Here is a 21,625-nt window from a genome sequence, read left to right as displayed (position 1 = left end):
GGAAACCTTCACAATGTTTACTGACAAAATACAGATCCATCAGATCTAAACTGTGCGCTTTAACATACAACCACTATTTTACCATTTATATCTATTAAAAATGTTGTCTTATCAAAGCTTTCTGTTTTTACACACACGTGTTTGTAGATGTCAGATTGTTAAACAATGTTGAAGAAAAGAAAGTGTTTCAGTGACGTAACGCTTCGCTTCAGTGAGTCATGAGTGAAGCATGTGCAGGAACATTCAGTACAGATGTGTGTTCTGTTTCTGACATTAGCACGGCTCCAGACTTATGAAGAATCATTGATTATGAATAATTTGAACTTTCAGAGTCTGTCAGAAACACTGGGACAGAAGATAAAGGAAGGCCTGAACGCCTCGTCTGTAAGTGGTGGTGGTGTGAAGAATAGGGATTTATTACATCGGTTCCTCAGGATCATCTCAGCTTTCATTATGATTCATAATAATTAGCTATGTGCTGTCAGATGTTTCAGTGTGAGAGAGAGTGTGTGTGTGTGTGTGTGTGTGTGTGTGTGTGTGTGTGTGTGTGTGTGTGTATGTGTGTGTGTGTGTGTGTGTGTGTGTGTGTGTGTGTTTGTATGAGTGAGTGTGTGTGTGTGTGTGTGTGTGTGTGTGTGTATGTGAGAGAGTGTTTGTGTGTGTATGTGAGTGAGTGTGTGAGAGTGTAAGTATGTGAGTGTGAGTGTGTGTGAGTGAGTGTGTGTGAGTATGTGAGTGAGTGTATGTGAGTGAGTGAGTGAGTGAGTGTGTGTGAGTGTATGTGAGTGCGAGTATGTGTGTGTCTGTGTTGTGTGTGTGAGTGTATGTGAGAGAGTGTTTGTGTGTGTATGTGAGTGAGTGTGTGTGAGAGTGAGTGTGTGTGAGTATGTGAGTGAGTGTATGTGAGTGAGTGAGTGAGTGTGTGTGAGTGTGAGTATGTGAGTGCCAGTATGTGTGTGTGTGTGTGTGTGTGTGTGTCTGTGTGTCTGTGTGTGTCAGAAGCCCCTTTCACACAGCGCATTGAACCCGGGAAATTGCCGGCAAATTGCCTGAACGCCTTCTGTGTGAACGCAAACACGACCCGGGATTGATGCCGGCATCGATGCCGGGTTGGGGACCTAGTAACATTGCCGTGTTCAGTCCCGGAACGCGCGCTGTGTGAACAAAAGCCGTAATAATGCCGTGTCGTAGTGATGACGCTGAAGCCGGGATCGTTCGCCAGCTGTGAAACGGTACGTAATGCGCAAGTTTATGATCGAATCAGAGAAATAAATGCACAAGCGTGGTTTCTCGAGAGAGAAATCGCAGCTCATAAGCAAACTGAAGACGCTGCTGAGACATTACAAGTCACATCGATGTCACGTGTCTTTCCGGGACATACACGGGTTGTGTGTGAACGCGCTCTCTGATTCCGGAAAATCACTGGCAGTGTGAATGAACCAAAATCAAATGAACCCGGGTCAAATCCCGGGTCACTTTATCCGTGTATTTTCCGGAATCTCTGTGTGAAAGGGGCTTAACAATCACCCAGCCTTCATATATTTTGTTCAAAAACTCATGCCGGTATTCCTCTGATTATGAACACATTCCAGATCAAGGAGAGCTAAACATGAGCTAACACTGAACTCAATCTCCCGATCACGACTGATGATGTAATATGATGATTATTTTAAATGATCGGCACATCAGCAGCGATGAGAGTCAGTGTGAGTCTGGAGAGTCAGTGTGTGAGCAGAAGATCTGAGGGACAGAAGTGCAGAACCTCCGGCTGGTGTCGCGTGAACTCTAAAGCAAGCGGTCGGATCTGTATCGCGTGTGTGTGAAGCAGGAGTGTTAGAAAGCGTAGGGTCCCACGATGAGTGTGAGTCGTAGTAAAGAGCTGGAGCGAGAGTTCATCAGTGTGTGTTGAGTGATCATCTCCAGATCCAGGATCAGTTCCAGTGGACCCTCCAGAGACTGGGTCAACACCAGCATCGCTCCGACACTGCTGAAGCGCTAATGCAGAGAACGACACACACACACACGCACACACACGCACACGCACACACACACACACACACACACACACACACACACACAGAGAGATCAAATTTAATCAGTTATGTTGGCAGATATTAGTGTGACAGCACTTACATATTTAGATTTTTAAATATCCAGTGTGAAGCCGATCATTTGCAGATTACGTCACAATATAGTGGAAGACATCAAACGTGCAACATTTTCTTTGGATTTTATTCTGACATTAATTTACCAAGTGTAATATTTGCAAGACACTTTTCTTGTTGAAGATATGAATACAGTACAGACAAAAATAAATAAAAAACTAAGTATAGACATACTTTTGCTGCTATTGATCCCAGTGTAATAGAGCAGGGCCGGTGAACTCTTTAGTTTAGTTTATTCTCTGTTTTACATTTTAATTTCTGGATTCCGTTTTAATGATTTAATTACATTTTAATAATCACAAAGGATGTCTAATCAATTACATTCATAAAACTTTAGCAATTTAATTTATTTATTTACCAATAATAGTGCCCAAAGAAATGCTCTATTTTTCCAGAAATTCTGTATTTAATCAGTCATGTGATTTCTGCACCGGTCCCCAGAGTTGAGGAGGGGGAAACAAAGCGTGATTTCCTGTAACATCACAATCATGATGCATTGTGGGATATGGAGCAGCATGAAGTGAACAAATGAGTCAAAATCCATGTTAACTTAGATGAAGCCCATGAAAAGATGAATAAATACTGCAACAAATGTATTACTCTTTATTAGTTAATGCATTAACTAATGGGACCGTATTATTAAGTTTCTTAGTACATTTATTTCTGTATATTTTTATATATACACTTCTGAGATTATAACCACTGCTTTCAGAGAAATGTATAAACATTTACTTATATTATAGAGATTTAGGTTATGCAAATCAACTTTAAAGCTCATTTAAAACACCATGATTTGTCTTAGCCAGTTTTTTTCTGTAACTGAAGAGACTCATAATCTTTATTTTTCTAAACGTTGTGGCAGATATTTGTCTTGATACATTTCTCTGAGACAATATCTCAAGTCAGCTTGCTTCTCATAAATATGTTAATATATATATATATACTAGACACAAAACCAAACAAATGTAGTGTGCGACTGCAGCTTTCTGAAGTATTATTCCGGTTACTCCACTGAGACGCAGCCAGACACAGAAGAGTCTGAGCAAACAAAGACGTTTGAGCATCACACACACACACACACACACACCTGAATTACAGGAGCGCTTTTAAACTCACATTGCTCACCAAATGCTCAAATAAACCCATAGCATGTGATGCAGGAAGCGATTTCAACAAATCTATATATTGTCTAATGGAAAGAGAACTAACCAAAGTTTAACTCGATTTCCCCACAGTGTGAAATATCCCGCTCTCGGGACAGAGCCCGTCTCTTGCCTAATGTCTTCCTGTTTTCTACTTCAACTGAACTCGAGTTCAACACGATCAAGACATTTAGATTTGATGTTGTGCCACCAGGGAAAACAAAACTGAATTGCGAGTGGGAAATACGCTACACAAATAAACTTGGCAGCGTTACCTTTCCTATCTGTGCAAATGTGATAAGAAGGAAAGACTGAACGCGCAGTGTGACGAATGGCTTGTTGTCTTACAGCACCACTCAGTGGTCAAACACACCAGATAAACTGACTTCAGGCGAACAACGACTCTGCTGTACAGCCCAACTGAACTCTGTTTGCATCACTCAATCATGTTCCTGTCATCTCTGTAAAGATGCTCTGAAACAATCGGTATTGTATAAAGCGCTATAGAAATAAAGGTGACTTGACGCTTATGTTTTCTTTGTGCTTCAAAACCACTAAAAACAAATTGACATTGATAAAATTAAGCCACCACTTTAACCCTTGTGTGTCATTTAAAAATAGTTACACATAGATCCATAGTGGACAAACATGTCAGTGTCAAAAAAACGGTCATAAAAATGTTAAGCTTAGGAGAATAGACTTAAGTTTGGTCCCATTTTAAAGTTTTTATACTTAAAAAAATGAAAAAGTGAAACAAAACAAAAATTACCGAGGTTTAAGTTTATGAAAATTATTAAACTATGTTACAAGCCGTATTATCAAAGCCATAAATCTAAACTAAGTCGTGTTCCAAATTTGAGGTTGATTAAAATGAGCTTTCCGTATGATTTTGTTTAGGCTCAGTGACAGACTTTCTGTTCAAATGCACACACACACACACACACACACACATCATTTTTTATTACACATATTCAAACCACACTCTGACATCCACACCAACACACACACACACAATTATCGCTGCATAATTTATCCACTGGGCTCTATAATACGCCGAAGCACAAAACAGGAATAATGTGAGTATTTGCTTTAAAGGCCAAACCTGAGAAATTGGCACCATCTGGTAAAAAAAATAGTAAAAAATAAAATGTTGAAGCCTTGCCAACAGAACGAAAGTCTCTAGACAAAGACTGCATCGTTTTATAGTTAAATGGCCCTGGGATTAAAAATAGCAGTTTTCAAATAGTAAAATTTGAATAAAAATACACACCTGTGCAAAAATGTATGAAGTTGGCATTGGTAAAATTATCAAAAAAACAAAACTGAAAAAGACAAAAATGTCCATACAGTCGCACAAGGGTTAAACATGTTTAAAACAGCCAAGAATATGTTTTGACAGAAAGAAATATCAAATGAAATGCTATAAGTGCTGTACTGACACCATGGCTGATTTTGTAAGGGCTTCGGACAGTTTTAAGTGTAGGTTAGGTTAGGTTAGGTTAGGTTAGGTTAGGTTAGGTTAGGTTAGGTTAGGTTAGGTTAGGTTAGGGTTAGGTTAGGTTAGGTTAGGGTTAGGTTAGGTTTGGTTTGGTTAGGTTTGGTTACTCACCCTGAGGAAGAACTGTCCTCCATCATTGCCAGCTTTGATTCTGAAGGTGTAGTGAGCGCTGGGGAAGATGTTTGTGGCTTGAATCTGAAAGATATCTGCCGGTACGCTGCGCTCTGAATGAATGCTCATGTATTTGTAAACTATAGACTGTGGCAGGCCTCGACACGCACCCGCGGACTGACACGAACACCGGCTAGGAATCAAAGCAAGAAGATTACTCTTTTTCCCCCATGCTTAAATGACATAAATCAAAACTTTAAAGTGTCCTGACTTACTTTTCGGCTGTCTGCACGTACGGCTCCTGACACAGGTTTTTAGGGTAACAGCGATGACCTCCGTAATAGTTCCAGCACATCTCATCTTCCCTACACTCATGGCCCGTTTCACACTCGTTGATGTCTTCCACACCGGAGAAAAGATTGTGATTAGCAATATGTCATATATATATATATATAATATATATGAGAATGCAGATTTTACACCTTCCAAACAACTCACTCCATGCTCCATGTTGTTCCTTCATTTCTTAAGACTGCCGTAATAACTCGAATGCTTAAGAAATCTGGCGTCCAATTTCTAATTCACCATTTCTTACAAAAATATTGGAAAAATTGTTTCAATTTTTGAATTGTTTCAAATTGAAAAATTGTCACCTTTTAAAAAACAATCTGTTTGAACAATTTGAGTCTGTTTTTGTCTATTGCATAGTACAGAGACTGCCATGGTAAAAGTTACCATTGATCTGAAGGCGACTGATTCTGGACTATAAACTATACTTGTCTATTTGTCTAAGTGCTGCCTTTAATTCCAATTCTTATCAAGTTTTTTTTTTGATAAATGAATCTCTATTGGGATTGCTGGGGTCCTTCTCACTTGGTTTAGATCCTATTTCTCCGGTCGCACTCAATTTGTCCAACTTAAAAACTTCAGATCATATTCCTCATCTGTTTCCACTGGTGTTCCTCAAGGCTCTGTCTTGGGCCCTCTTTTATTTATAATCCATTACCTCATGGTCATATTTTTAGGAAATTTGGTATTAATTTACACTGCTATGTGGCTGACACTATATTTGTCCTTCAAGTCTATTTCTACTCTTCTTTCTTCTTCCCTTTTGGACTGTTTAGATGAGATCAGGGTGCTTGTGCAATTTTTTTCAAGCTAAATACTGATAAAACTGAGGTTCTTCTTGTTGGCACTAAATCTAATTTGGACAGCTTTTCACTTAATATTGATAATTCCATAATTTCCCCGTCTTTTAAGGTTAAGAGTTTGGGTGTCATCATTGATAGTAGCTTGTCGTTTGAAACACACGTTAATAGTGTCACTCGGTCAGCATATTTCCACATATCATTTGTCTTTGTCCATTCCTTACACTTATTCTTGTACATGATCTAGTTACTTCAAACATTGATTACTGTCACTCTCTCCTATTTGGCTACCTCTCAAACTTCTCCATAAACTTCAGATGGTCCAGAACTCAGTCACCGGCATAATTACTGGAACCACTTCCACTGAGCACATCTCTCCAGTTCTTCATCAATGACACTAGCTTACTTATAAATATCACGTTTAGTACATGATTCAGCTTTTCACTTTTAAATCTGCACAATAGTCTTATTACTTTTAAATCCCTTCTTAAAACTCATCTCTTTAAATGAGCTATTCCTGATTAATTTACTATCTTAATGTAGAACATATGTTGCTTTGATTGAACTGCTGTCTTGTATTTTATGAGAAATACGTCAAATTACAGTAGTACACTCTTAGAAAACAAGCTTCTAGAACCTTAAAGGGCGCTTCATATATAGAACCTTTTGAGGTTTCCAATCATGAGATTGTTTTGTGGATTTAGTAATAATGAATTCATTTTGGTTTTAATTACAAACATTTTTAAACAACCTGAAAGTGTTATGCAATCATTTAAAAAAATTCTCCTTATATAGAACCATTTTGGCATAAAGTGTTATTTTAAGCTTAATTCTATTTAGAACTTTTTCTAAGAGTGTAATATTTCCAATGGAAATTCCATTTACATGAGCACACCTATTGTTGGGCACCATGACAAAGACTGTAGCAAGATACACACACAACCTTAAGCTAATATCTTTCCCTCTGTTTAGAACAAATAAACAGCATTTTTGTTTCAAGCATATCGATTAAAGAAATAAAAATAACAGAGGGGGTGAAGACACATTTGAGCCCTGCATTGTTTCCATGATGTGTTTGGGAATTCCTGGCCGTCTTGCTCTGATGTGAAACATCTGGGTGTGGATGGAGAGAAAAAAGGCCAGGCAAAGACGAGCGTTATATTTTATGAAGGAGGAGCCGATACCTTGACACATTCTTGTTCTCTGCAGCTGATATCCGTCTGGGCAGGTGCAGGAATATCCACCCGGGCTGTTCATACACACATACTGGCACATGTAGCTGGAGAACGCACACTCATCGATGTCTGGACACACACCAGGACAACATACAACTCAACCAACAGTCACATATAAGGATGAGAACAAAACTCAAACTGACTTGAGCTGAATAACCAAACTATTGTCTTCTGTGGAGCTGCTTATAGCTGAAGTGAACTCATTTCATAATTGATGAACTTTGCTCAGTTATTGAACTGAACTGAATCAATACTAAACTGATATGATCTGAATAATGACTCTGTTGTCTTTTTAGAGCTGCTTTACAGGTGACTTGACTAAAGGCATCATGATCTTAGTCTAAAACAAGGCTGAGGACAATCTAGCTGGTGATAAAGAATGACATTTTGTGCTGCTGTCCAATTAAAATGTGGAAATCGAACATTTGGTGAATTTTGTTTTGTTGAGTAAATGAACATCAGTAAAACTTAAGCACTTTGTAAGCAGTTTAACTAACTCAACCCAAACATATGAAATGAATCACAAATATACAAATCAAATATGTTATATGCATGTTATGTGCTAGTCAGAATGTCATGTTATGAATGCGATCTTTACATAACAAAGCAATGGATCACAGACAATGAACAACTGGCCCATAAAGAATTCATTATATTTTATTACAATAGTGTATTTTTTTTTGTTAAATATTGATGCATACTTAAATTAATATATCAAATGTTTGAATGTCTGGTTTAATTCAGCACTTTCTTGTCAACTAATATTTGTAACGCCCTCTTGTGGACTGCTGATTTACAAAATATGGTGTACACTTATCTTGCCCTCGAACTGAAATCATTTCTTTAGAATCTTTTGGCAGCTCTCATCTCTATATAAGCACTGAGTGTGTTTCACTGCTTCAAACTAATGCCTTCGAGAAAGTAGGGAGTGTAGTCAGATCCAGCATATTTAAATCAAGCACAGGAACATGCAGAATGAACACTTACCCACACAAGAGACTGAGTCCGGGGCGAGTTCATAACCCCGATCACACTGGCAGATGTACGAGCCCAGCAGGTTGAAACACTGATGCTGGCACGGCTGAGCCAGATCACACTCATTCACATCTGAAACACAAGCCAAATCCAATATTGAAATCATTTTTTTAAATGTCAGTTAGTAGTAAGATATATTTCAGACATTATTTGGCCAGTTAGTTCATAAATTTCCTCTCCCACAATACAAACATTTCCAAAACAAGTCAAAGCATCAAGCAGGAGTATGCGATATGTATCGTCTAGGATAATATTGTAATTGTTGTTTTAATGATGTGTGAGCTGATATTATCAATTATGTCGATCACTTTTATTACCCCCCCTACCAAAAAAAAAGAAGAAAACAAAAAGAACAGGCCTTAATAGTGCACACTTTTTTGTTTCTTCTTTATTTATATATATAGCACTGTTAAAACACAACCGAGGTTGAACTGAAGTGCTTTACATACAGATTCTATAAAAGGATAAAAATAAGGACACACATAGACCAATAAATAGACAACATATAAAACATCACATCTAACCATTATAGGCTACCGACATTAGATGCACTTTCAACAGATTCTTAAACGTTGACAGCGATTTGGCAGACCTGATAGATAGCGGCAGCTCACTCCACTGTCCTATTACTGCAAAGGCCCGGTCGCCTTTATGTAGGCGACTTTCACTGAAGCTTATTAGAATGTCACTGAAAATCAAGATATGGGAGCAAAAATGCCTATTGTCCCAATCCCAAGTCACCAGAACTACACTTCCCAGCATCCCGTCTGGTCCCCACCTGCACTCAGTCAGCCATCATCACACCTCCACAGATAATCACTCGTCATCACCCATGCACCGGCTCATGATCTCCCTACATAAGCAGTCACGCTCCTCATCACAGTTATCTGGTCTCGTCGTTCAACACTGAACTACCACCAGACTACTTTCCTTCGGATTACCTACCTGTGCATCAAACTGTCCTGTCCTTCGTCTTCTTCAGACTTCTGTGTATCCTCGTCTGCCTGACTTCAGTCCTCCGGTCACTTCTCATCTCAGTATCATCATAACAATCTGCTATTCAGAGACTCACCTGCTAACTTTATGTGTGTTATTCAAAAAACTCTGTTCAGACGTTACCTGTGTCTGCATTCTTCTGTTCCATGACAGAAGACCAGACCAAACAACGACAACAAAAGCCGCACTATGAGCCTTTCCCTCACCTCTAGAGATCCAGAGAATCTGCTCATCTCCATTTTTCTCAATCTCCATCTCCAACTTGGTTCCATGGAATGATGGTACCATGAAGATCATGTTTTGTAGCAGATTAGATGACCATCTTTATTAGATTAGATTAGATTAGATTCAACTTTATTGTCATTACACAAGTACAGGTACAAGGCAACGAAATGCAGTTTAGGTCTAACCAGAAGTGCAATAGCAGCAAGTGCAGGATATACAGTGGTTCATAAGTGCAGAACATGGATATGTACTGAATAAATATAGAGTTGAATACTATTATAAACAAAAATTTACAGATAGATTGTCCTATGAATATAATATACAGATAACTATTACTGTGAACAGAATTTACAGCTAGATATGTACTGAATATAATAATATACAGATGGCTATTACTATAAACAGAATGTTTACAGATAGATATGTACTGAATATAATATACAGATGGCTGTTACTATAAACAGAATTTTACAGATAGATATGTACTATGAATATATATACAGATGGCTATTACTATAAACAGAATGTTTACAGATAGATATGTACTGAATATAATATACAGATGGCTGTTACTATAAACATAATTTTACAGATAGATATGTACTATGAATATATATACAGATGGCTGTTACTATAAACAGAATGTGAGCATAATATACAGATGGATATTACTATAAACAGAATTTTACAAATAGATATATGTATAAGTTAGGCTAATGAGCAGTATAACAATGGATTTAAAGTAGTGCAAATAAAGTTTGGACAGAAGCTATCCGAGTGAGTGCAGTGGAAGTAATTGCATATTACAGTTAAGGTACGATATTGCAATGTATATATAACAGTCGGTACTGTAAATAAACAGTCGGCAGTGCAAATGAGCATATTCCAGTCAAGGTAGTAGTGCAAGATGCATATGTAAACAGTTGTTACTGTAATAACAGTCAGCAGTGCAATTGAACATTATAGTATTGCAAATAACAAATAACAAAATGGAGGCAGGTGTGAGGAGGGAGAGGAGAGTCAATCAGTATATGAGGGGAGTGGGATCAATGAGGGTTAGAGTTTAATAAAGAGACAGCTCTGGGGAAAAAACTGTTCTTTAGTCTGCTGGTCCTGGTCCGGAGGCACCTGAAACGCCTGCCGGAAGGCAGGAGAGAAAACAGTCTGTGGGCTGGGTGAGAGGAGTCCTTAAGGATGCTGCGAGCTCGATGCAGACAGCGTTTCCTCTGGATGTGCTCGATGGCAGGTAGTGGAGTCCCAGTGATGCGCTGGGCGGTTTTCACCACCCGCTGCAGTGCCTTGCGCTCTGCAACAGAACAGCTCCCATACCACACTGTAGCACAGTTGGTCAGGATGCTTTCTATTGCACAGCGATAGAAGTTCACCAGGATAGTGGAGGAAAGCTGATTCTTCCTCAGTGTCCTCAGGAAGAAGAGGCGCTGGTGAGCCTTCTTGACCAGGCTGGAGGTGTTGGTTGTCCAGGTCATGTCCGCCGAGATGTGGGTCCCCAGGAACTTGAAACTGGAGACACGCTCAACAGCCATTCCATTGATGTGGATGGTGTCGTGTGTGCCTCTTGACACTTTCCTGAAGTCCACGATGAGCTCCTTCGTTTTGGTGGTGTTGAGGAGCTGGTTATTTTCGGTGCACCATGTGGCCAGGTGCTTGATCTCCTCCCTATAGGCAGTCACCAGATATCACCAGATACCAGCGTCCACCTTTATCACCAGATACCAGCGTCAGCTACCACTTGTTCCCTCAAGAGCTACATTGATTATGCGCTGTGGCTAAGTGGTTCTTCCCTCACTGTCGGCGAGGTTGAAGACGACGCCAGTTCCATTCAGTCGCTTTTTCTCCAGTCCACTCCAGCCATCAGAAGTTTTTCCATCAAGCGACCAAACACCACCGGACTCCTCCCAAGTCCTTCGCCATCTTCACTCCTCATGCGAGCACAAGTCTCACCCGCCGTCATGGCCGCCAAGCCAGAGTCTCCAGTCTTCCCTCGAGCACAGAAGATGGTTTTGAACAGCACCAACCTGGGAGCGAAAGTGGCCTGCAGTAATTTCTGTCTGAAAGGCCCTGAAGAAATCTTCCCCTCTCAGGGGGAATCTCCCTATATCAGAATCCACTTCCAAATCCATTCCAGTCTGTGAAATTCACCGATCTGTTTTAGTGAGAGAAATTCCAGAGCCTGTTCCCACCCCAGTGTCAGCTCCTGAGAATGCAGAGCTGACCATTAGCTGACCAGCCGCTGAGCAGAGTCCAGTGATGGCTCCAGCCCTTGAGCACAGTCCAGTGATGGTTCCAGTCACTGACCAGAGTCCATTGATGGCTCCAGCCCTTGAGCACAGTCCAGTGATGGCTCCAGCCCTTGACCAGAGTCCAGTGATGGCTCCAGCCCTTGAGCACAGTCCAGTGATGGCTCCAGTGATGGCTCCAGTCACTGACCAGAGTCCAGTGATGGCTCCAGCCCTTGACCAGAGTCCAGTGATGGCTCCAGCCCTTGAGCACAGTCCAGTGATGGCTCCAGCCACTGACCAGAGTCCAGTGATGGCTCCAGCCCTTGAGCACAGTCCAGTGATGGTTCCAGTCACTGACCAGAGTCCAGTGATGGCTCCAGACCTTGACCAGAGTCCAGTGATGGCTCCAGCCCCTGACCAAAGTCCAGTGATAGCTCCAGCCCCTGACCAGAGTCCAGTGATGGCTCCAGCCCCTGACCAAAGTCCAGTGATAGCTCCAGCCCCTGACCAGAGTCCAGTGATGGCTCCAGCCCCTGACCAAAGTCCAGTGATGGCTCCAGCCCTTGAGCACAGTCCAGTGATGGTTCCAGTCACTGACCAGAGTCCAGTGATGGCTCCAGCCCCTGACCAAAGTCCAGTGATAGCTCCAGCCCCTGACCAGAGTCCAGTGATGGCTCCAGCCCCTGACCAAAGTCCAGTGATGGCTCCAGCCCCTGACCAGAGTCCAGTGATGGCTCCAACCCCTGAGCCCAGTCCAGTGATGGCTCCAGCCCTTGAGCACAGTCCAGTGATGGCTCCAGCCCTTGAGCACAGTCCAGTGATGGCTCCAGACCTTGAGCACAGTCCAGTGATGGCTCCAGCCCCTGACCAAAATCAAGCATAGCGTTAGTTCTGGCAGGTCACGTTAGTCAAGCTCGCATCAGCTGACCCTCAGCTGATCCACATCTACTTATAGGAATACGACACCTATCACCGTATACATATATAAGCTCCTTCAGTATTATCAGCAGCTATCGCGTTTCTCAGGAGCAAATTACCCTCCTCCATCCCCAGCTCCTCCTCTCGCCCAGTCAGGATTTGACATTCTGATTCCCCTTGAATCAGAATAATTATTGAATAATGTTGTACTTTAAATCTTGAATTAAATATATTTGCAAATTTTCATGTTGGTTCTGTTCTGTTTACCCCAAGGGGGATTATTGCTGCTCTCCCTGCTCTTATCCATGCTAGGCTGCATGGATGCGCAGGGAGTTCTCGCCCAGAACGGAACCATTCCGCCAATCCAAACTGTATGCTAATTGTCAATCATATTTGACGGTAGTGGTCCTGACAGAAGTCCAGTGATAGCTCCAGCCCCTGACCAGAGTCCAGTGATGGCTCCAGCCCCTGACCAAAGTCCAGTGATAGCTCCAGCCCCTGACCAGAGTCCAGTGATGGCTCCAGCCCCTGACCAGAGTCCAGTGATGGCTCCAACCCCTGAGCCCAGTCCAGTGATGGCTCCAGCCCTTGAGCACAGTCCAGTGATGGCTCCAGCCCTTGAGCACAGTCCAGTGATGGCTCCAGCCCTTGAGCACAGTCCAGTGATGGCTCCAGCCCTTGAGCACAGTCCAGTGATGGCTCCAGCCCTTGAGCACAGTCCAGTGATGGCTCCAGCCCCTGACCAAAGTCCAGTGATAGCTCCAGCCCCTGACCAGAGTCCAGTGATGGCTCCAGCCCCTGACCAAAGTCCAGTGATAGCTCCAGCCCCTGACCAGAGTCCAGTGATGGCTCCAACCCCTGAGCACAGTCCAGTGATGGCTCCAGCCCCTGACCAGAGTCCAGTGATGGCTCCAACCCCTGAGCCCAGTCCAGTGATGGCTCCAACCCCTGAGCCCAGTCCAGTGATGGCTCCAACCCCTGAGCCCAGTCCAGTGATGGCTCCAGCCCCTGACCAGAGTCCAGTGATGGCTCCAGCCCCTGATCAGAGTCCAGTGATGGCTCCAGCCCCTGACCAGAGTCCAGTGATGGCTCCAGCCCCTGATCAGAGTCCAGTGATGGCTCCACTGGTTCTGCCATGGTTTTCTTTAATAAAACACCCTGTAACTAGATCATTGTCTCAACTACTCCTTCCACCCCACAAACACAATATTACAACTACTTTTAAGACACAATATTGTCTCGTTTTGCTCCATTTTGCCAATAAAAATATTTTCAAACAAAGCCACAACAGAACCATTGTATATCTCTGAGCAACACACAGCAGTTTCGTTTCTAAATAAATCTGCATTAAATGAATGAATACATTTTTTGATTAGTAGGGAGTGTCCACATATATACATGGCCATTTTTTCTCAAGTTGTTCTTTAGTGTATTTCTTCACCGAGTCTAGAAGCAAAATCGAGATTTCTCGTTTTTTAGTTGCAGTTGGTCACCACATGCATCTTTTAAAATGATTATAAAAGAAACATTCTTCTGTTCTTCTGTCATGAGGATTAACAAAATCATTCCCTGCAGGACCTTGGACAAATTCGGTGTGTTTGTACTGGTCCTAAGAGCCATTCTTATCAGTATGTTCTTCAGTTTCCACTGAGTGCATGATTTCCATGTACAAATGCTTTTGCAGGAAACCTTTCCTCACTAAGGAATTCCTTATCATGTTGTTGATCAAAGAACATTTTTTATTGGCAAAGATATTCATGGTTTGATTCACGAGTTAGGCATCATTATAAAGTTTCACATTCCTTACTGTTCTCAGAACAACTGAACAATGTTGATTTGTAAATGACAGCTTTGAAACCTTGGGATTGATCCCAACTGCTCTCTCTCTCCTTTTAAAATATGTTGTGCTAACAGATTCACCTTTAATTTGAAGCTCCTCTTTCTCCTGTCCATTCCACAAGACCTTTTAAATTCCTTTGTGAAAGATCTGATATCAAATTCTTGGCAGAACTTTGAAGCATGCTAATCTGAGAGACTTCTTGCCCATTTATCATAAGGACATCTATTTCACTTTATGGAATTGACACAGTGATCATAAGAGTAACCGAATGTGTCTATTATTTAATCTATTACTCTAAAATATAGGAAGCTTCCTGTATGTTGCCCAATATTGAATATTCTACAGTGAATATAACACTCAAAAGCACTGACCGCCATCTTAACTCCAACAATCCCCTTTAATCCCATGCTATTTTAATCCACTGGCTCCATCAAATGTATTTCTTATAAAGAGAGGGAAGAGCAGTAGATTAGAAATGTATGTTGTTAAGGACAGGATTCGTCCACCAGAGGGTAAAAGCAAAACAGGAACACACACACACACACACACACACACACACACACACACACTCACACTCACACACTCACTCACACACTCACTCATGTCTGGTCCAGTATCTTTGTGGAGACTCTCCATAGACTAATGTTTTTTATACTGTACAAACTGTATATTCTCTCCCCTTACACAGGTTAGCGTGTTACCCCTAAACCTGCCCATCACAGACAACTTTCTGCATTTTTTGCATTTCAAAAAAACACTTTTTAGTATGTTTTTAAGCTATTTTCATTATGAGGACTCAGGAAATGTCCTCATAAACCACGTTTACTTTGTAATACCAGTATAATACCCATTTCATTATACAAATTTGTGTCCTCATAAATCATATAAACACACACACATACACACAGACACACGCACACACACACACACACACACACACACACACACACACACACACACTCACACACTCAATCACACACTCACTCATGTCTGGTCCACTATCTTTGTGGAGACTCTCCATAGACTAATGTTTTTTATACTGTACAAACTGTATATTCTCTCCCCTTACACAGGTTAGCGTGTTACCCCTAAACCTGCCCATCACAGACAACTTTCTGCATTTTTTGCATTTCAAAAAAACACTTTTTAGTATGTTTTTAAGCTATTTTCATTATGAGGACTCAGGAAATGTCCTCATAAACCACGTTTACTTTGTAATACCAGTATAATACCCATTTCATTATACAAATTTGTGTCCTCATAAATCATATAAACACACACACATACACACAGACACACACACACACACACACACACACACACACTCTTGGACAGAAAGGCAGGTCTGGTCTTTAACTCACCTACACAGCTGTGGTTATTGCTGGCGAGCTGGTATCCATCATTGCACTCGCAGTGGTAAGAGCCAGCGGTGTTCACACATGTGTGCATGCAGAAGTGTGACAGCAGACACTCGTTTCTATCTGCAAAGAGGTTTACACAAACACTGCTCATATAACCCATGGAATTCTTGACAGATTTGCAGGGTGATAATGGTAACATCTCCTTTTTGTTTTTGATTATTGTTTCATAGACCAAATCTGATGAAACATTTGCAAGGGTTTCAGGGAGTTTTGAGGGGGGGGCCTCAGTCTGAACAGAGTCTGATGTCTAGTCGGATAGTTCACGTTGATGGTTTATGAGAAATATTTTGACTGAACCTTCCACACATGCACGCAACAGATCCGCATATACACAGGAATGCACGTACCGGAAGAACGCACAAAAGCAGTTTTCTTTGCAATACTATTCACAAATATGTGTCCTGTAATTTAATGCACATATAGATGCTAAGCTGATTGTGCTTATATTCTTCCTCGAAACAAGAGTACACTCCCACCCGCCAGCAGTCACTGAACACATGAGGCCTTTCTATTCCTTCACAACGAGCCACAAACACTTTCCAGAACCTTCACTCTCTCCGCTCCTCTCTGGTGGAATGAGACATGAGAGACATTACAGAAGATCCTTCACAGTCAGAAACGTTTTACACGCTAGTGTCTCGCCAGCCAATCTGCGACATTTCTACCACTGATTAAAATACTACCAGTAACTACAGTAGGTGCATGGGGAAAAAATCTTCACAGGCTAGTGTACGCTCTCGCACTGTTTTTCACGAATGGACAAGGAAACCCCAGTAAGACCACGTTAGTCGACCAGTTCAACCAACAAAAACAAGCTGACCCTCTATCTTAACCAGTGAAATCACAAGACCACTTTCACCAGACAAGTGTTGTTTTCTGAACTCACCCACACACTGATCTCTGTGCTTCTGGTATCCAGCAGGACACTGGCAGGTGTAAGAGCCTCTGGTGTTGAAGCAGGTCTGATCTGCAGAGCAGGTGTGTGTGGCCTGAGCGCACTCGTCTACATCTGCACACACACACACACACATACAAACACACACACTGATCAATGCGTACCATGGTGAAAACAAGTCTAGAAAATCACTAATTTATCATATTAAAGGGATGGTTCAGAGTAAAATCAGCCTAGGGTCCTTTGCCCCATGAGCTCGAGCCGAACACCCCCAGAAGCCTTTTCTCCCCTCAGTTGAACATTATTAAAGTTAGAGCTTATTTAGAGATCAGCCGATGGTTTAGTGCAGGCGCTAACAGATCCTATGATGTATCTGGTAAATTACCCCACTAATAATGCCCAGAATGCACCAAACCTCTACAGTAGTACAAATAGGTTCTGTACTCATAAAACGAGGCATTGGAAAGTTTGTAAGTACATCAGGAGTTTATTTAAATAGCCTGATGGCTAATGCTACCGCTAACCCAGACGTCGACGTCACTTCAGTGGTTTGGGAAAAGCGATCATAAGGATGAAGTGTAACGACAAATTATTATTTTTTTCGAAGTGTTGACAACTTAGTGTTAACTAATAATTGTAATAGACTGGAACTACCAACAAAATATTAGTGCATTCCTGGAACTGGGCGTCTTTACACTACATGCTTATGATCGCTTTCTGCAGGACTTTTACAGGCTTTTCCCAAATCACGGAAGTGACGTCGACGTCCATGTTAGCGGTAGCATTAGCCGTCAGGCAAGTGTTATTTAAATAAACTCCTGATGTACTTACAAACTTTCCAATGCCTCGTTTTATGAGTACAGAACCTATTTGTACTACTGTAGAAGTTTGGTCCATTCTGGGCATTATTAGTGGGGTAATTTACCAGATACAGCCTTGGATCCGTTAGCGCCTGCACTAAACCATCGGCTGATCTCTAAATAAGCTCTAACTTTAATAATGTTCAACTGAGGGGAGAAAAGGCTTCTGGGGGGTGTTCGGCTCGAGGTCATGGTGCAAAAGACCCTAGGCTGATTTTACTCCAAACCGTCCCTATAATATGTTCTTTAATAACGTCATAAATTGTAAATCAGAAAGCATCATCGATCTAGTTTACATGACGAGATGATAAAAACTCAGTTAAAGCTTCAGCCAACAACTACAACATGTTCTAAGAATGTTTTGCTAACGTTCCCATTAGATAAAAAAAACTTATTTCTGAATGTTCTCTCGACTTTCATTTCAAACTTTTTAAAATGTTTTAAAAATGTTTATTCATTTATTATAATTTTTTTTTGATATGAGGACATTAAGGAAACATTCCAATATATAAATTTGCAAATATTATGGAACATTCATTTTGAATGTTCTCTGAGTTAGTAAGGAAGTACATTTTTATTTTATTTCTTCATTTAAAACACTATTAAAGACCAGATAGCGCTGAATGAACGTTCTGTTAATGTTACTGGAAGAACGTTTGTTCATAACTTTGAGAGAACCTTGCCAGAACCTTCCCTGTTCGCTGGACTCAGATCTACAGGACGGAAAGTGCCGTTCAGGTCTTCATCACTGAAGATACACGGCCTCCTCCTCCTCCTCCAGTCCATTCTTCAACTCTATCTCCTGCTCAGAGCTCTGATTATATTATTTTGCATACTCTTATCTCTTTTGCACATTAAGCTTCTCCTTGTACACATATATGTGCATACTATGCCATCTATGTTGTGTGCTTTCCTCAGTGAGCCTGTCTTTCAGACACGAGGCTAATAATGCTAGCGTTTAAACAGTGCTGTCGTACCTTGACAGAAGTTCTGCTCATCGCGTGTGAATCCAGGTGAGCAGCGAGTGTCTCCAGCTCTGGGGTTTGAGCGGGTCTGTGGGTTCAGGGGGTTAACAGGGCTTTGGGGAGCAGGGTTCGATGATTGTGATGACTCGTCCCCATCACTGACGAAGATCTGTGCGTTCTGAGGGAGGCAGAGGTATCCGCCGTAGTGGTTTATGCACTTCATGCCCCCTTTACAGGCATCAGAAACAAGGGCACACTCGTCAATATCTGTTCACAGACACGGAGAAACCTGCTGTTACTGTAGCTCTGGTTCACCTTCTCACAGACGGAAACTGACAAAAACACAACAGTCGGCCGTACAAGGCCAGAGAGAGAGTATTATATCAACAATACTACTTTATTACCTTTGCATACCTCTTTAATGGGATCATATTCATAGCCTTCTGTGCACTGCTGTGAACAAGAGAAATCACTGTATGAGAATCACACCAGTCAGTTTGACACATATATGAGCTGTAATAACCAAACAATCATATCTGTTGTTTAGCTGTATGTAAATAGGCCTGTCACGATCGTTTCGTATGAAGGAAGTGTTTTTTTCTGCCCTATATCCCCCTGCTGAAAAACACACACACTCTCCCAGCTCTCCCAGCTTGACCAGCCTGAAGGTAAACCCTCTAAAACCAGCCGAACTGCTTAGCTTCTGTTTCTGTCAGCGGGGACATCTGATGCCATTTCTTTAATCATTTAAGATTCCCTTAATTAAAAAAAATTAAAAATACTGTTACTGTCACAGCTTCTTTCACAGATTATTTTATTACTTTATTAGTAAACATGTTAACTTCGGCAATCCTAAAACACACAATTTGTAACTAGACATCCTATGAAATGGGATTTGAATGAATGCCATTGTGTTTTGTTCTTTATAAAAAAAAATCCCTTTTTGGATGGCAAAATATAATTTTTAATTAACCTGCAAAATGATTGCGGTTATCTCATATAATTGTGATTAGATGGAATAAACATGATCAGGTGATTAATGGTAACGTTGATTTTGCCAAAAGACATGTTCCTGAATCAACAACTTTTGTTGATCCTGGAACAACATGTCTGAAAATTTTTGTCTATTTATATCCCTATCCCTAACCCTAACCCTAACTCTAACCGTAACTTATCCCTATCCCTAACCCTAACCATAACCGTAACTTATCCCTATCCCTAACCCTAACCATAACCGTAACTTATCCCTAACCCTAACCCTAACCGTAACTTATCCATAAAATCAGAGGGAAATGATGGTGAATCACACTGATATAGAAGCACCTTACCCTGGTTGTAAGACTAAACTTGATCTACACTGTAAACTTCCCTCTCAAATCTGATTGGTTGATTGAAATGTTTCTCCAGGATCAACAATAATCAATAATCGTGACAGGCCGATATGTTAATAATGCACTTGCCGTATATGACACAGGCTCTTCTGCCTCCTGAGAAACAACACGGGCAACAGCTGTGATTATCAGGAAGATTCCCAACATCATCATACTGGTTCTACATGGGTTAAACACACCAGAACAACACTTAACACCTGTACTTAGCCTACATCATCACAGCTGAACATGTGAGAACATTTCATTCTGCTTTCATTGGCTCAGCTCCAGTCGCATACTTCTCTAGAAATGTCTACTGATAAAGAAACTATTTCAAATGTAATTACACGCAGCCATAAAACACTTAAACAATGCGTTCAGCGCATATCAATCATAATCATATCATATAATCATATATAATCAGAATCAGAATCATATCGTAATTACTGTACGATATTAGTAATATGCTCTGTTTCTGCACAAGAGTCTGTTTTATGAATTCACTTCAAACCCAAAACGCAAAGACATCACTGTTTAACACACTTTTATTAAATAATGTTCTAATAAATCATAATGTCTGTTCTATAAAATGAACAAACTGGATTTTATCGAAGCTCATATAATACTTGATGTTGCTAAAGCTCACCTGAGCTGCTGAGAGTCGCAGTTGAGTCCGGAGAGGATGATGAGGGTCTGATGTCTGATCCGGAATGTCTGGGATGTTTGAGGAAGACCTCGTGACGTCATCGCCGCTGAGGAATGTGGGAGCGGAGAACAGGTTGTTTCCCGCTGCGGGAGTTTGATGAGTTTGATGGGTTTGATGGGTTTGTTGCTCGGACTGAAGGATGTGTCTCCCTCCACAGGCTGTTTGATAAACTCACTGATGCCAGCCATTGTGCTCAGATTTTAAATAGGTCAGTTTGTAATGTCATTCCAGTCCATATTGTTTCAATGCATTAATCATAACCGTCCTCTAGAATCTGAGCTGTAAACTATGCCATGCTTGATCACTTTATGCAAGGACCTCTCCACATTACATTTGCAATTAAAGAACTGATTTTCCCTGACTCTGCATTAGGTTTGCTTTTTAACATCTTTTGAATATTGCAACATAAATGGTCCTGTTGATAGCCTATATAAATGATCACACCAAGAAAGACTGCTCATGCATCTTGCAAGTTGCGCATGCATCACAAAACCGCATTACAGTTTTTTTTTAAATCTAATCCAATGCAAAGAGCAGTAAACTATGCCATGCACTTGCTCACTTTATGGTCAAGCACCTCTCCAGATTAAATTTACAATTAAAGAATTGATTTTCCCTGACTTTGCATTGGATTGGATTTTTTTATGTATTTAAAAAAAAACTGTAATGAGGTTTTGTGATGCATGTGCAACTTGCAAGATCATTAATGTTGCAATATTACATTCAAAAGCTGTATTCATTCATGTATTTATTACATGTACAAAATTAGAATATAAAGATTCATGCACTAAACAGAGTTTAAGTTGGGTCAAAAAAACACATAACAACAATCCACAAAACAAGAATCCAAAATGT

The 21,625-nt window shown here is 40.9% G+C and overlaps 1 protein-coding gene across 1 annotated transcript; it reads right to left on the bottom strand.

The window, feature by feature from the left end:
• Window positions 1–1,664: 1,664 nt before the first annotated feature.
• On the bottom strand, window positions 1,665–20,832 carry efemp1 (EGF containing fibulin extracellular matrix protein 1). The gene is made up of 11 exons (XM_084392026.1): window positions 20,711–20,832; window positions 20,155–20,245; window positions 19,099–19,147; window positions 18,707–18,961; window positions 16,861–16,983; window positions 15,915–16,034; window positions 8,287–8,406; window positions 7,249–7,368; window positions 5,192–5,315; window positions 4,917–5,109; window positions 1,665–1,995 (listed from the first exon to the last, which is right to left on the bottom strand). Exons 1-11 carry the CDS (start codon window positions 20,809–20,811, stop codon window positions 1,834–1,836), a joined length of 1,458 nt encoding a protein of 485 aa, XP_084248152.1. The 5' UTR covers window positions 20,812–20,832; the 3' UTR covers window positions 1,665–1,833.
• Between the last annotated feature and the right edge of the window lie 793 nt (window positions 20,833–21,625).

The sequence above is a fragment of the Rutilus rutilus genome, assembly GCF_951802725.1.
Source record: "Rutilus rutilus genome assembly, chromosome: 20".
Classification (NCBI taxonomy): domain Eukaryota; kingdom Metazoa; phylum Chordata; class Actinopteri; order Cypriniformes; family Leuciscidae; genus Rutilus; species Rutilus rutilus.
The sequence above is the reverse complement of the archived record's forward strand: the minus strand, read 5'-3'. Positions and strand labels throughout refer to the sequence as shown.

Excerpts from the sequence above, each read along its gene's own strand:
- efemp1 (XM_084392026.1), bottom strand. The coding sequence starts at position 20,811 with ATGACGTCACGAGGTCTTCCTCAAACATCCCAGACATTCCGGATCAGA. Across the intron at positions 5,110-5,191 it reads TACGTGCAGACAGCCGAAAA|CCGGTGTTCGTGTCAGTCCG; the intron begins GTAAGTCAGGAC and ends TTTGATTCCTAG. Across the intron at positions 1,996-4,916 it reads GAGGACAGTTCTTCCTCAGG|CGCTTCAGCAGTGTCGGAGC; the intron begins GTGAGTAACCAA and ends TCTCTGCATTAG.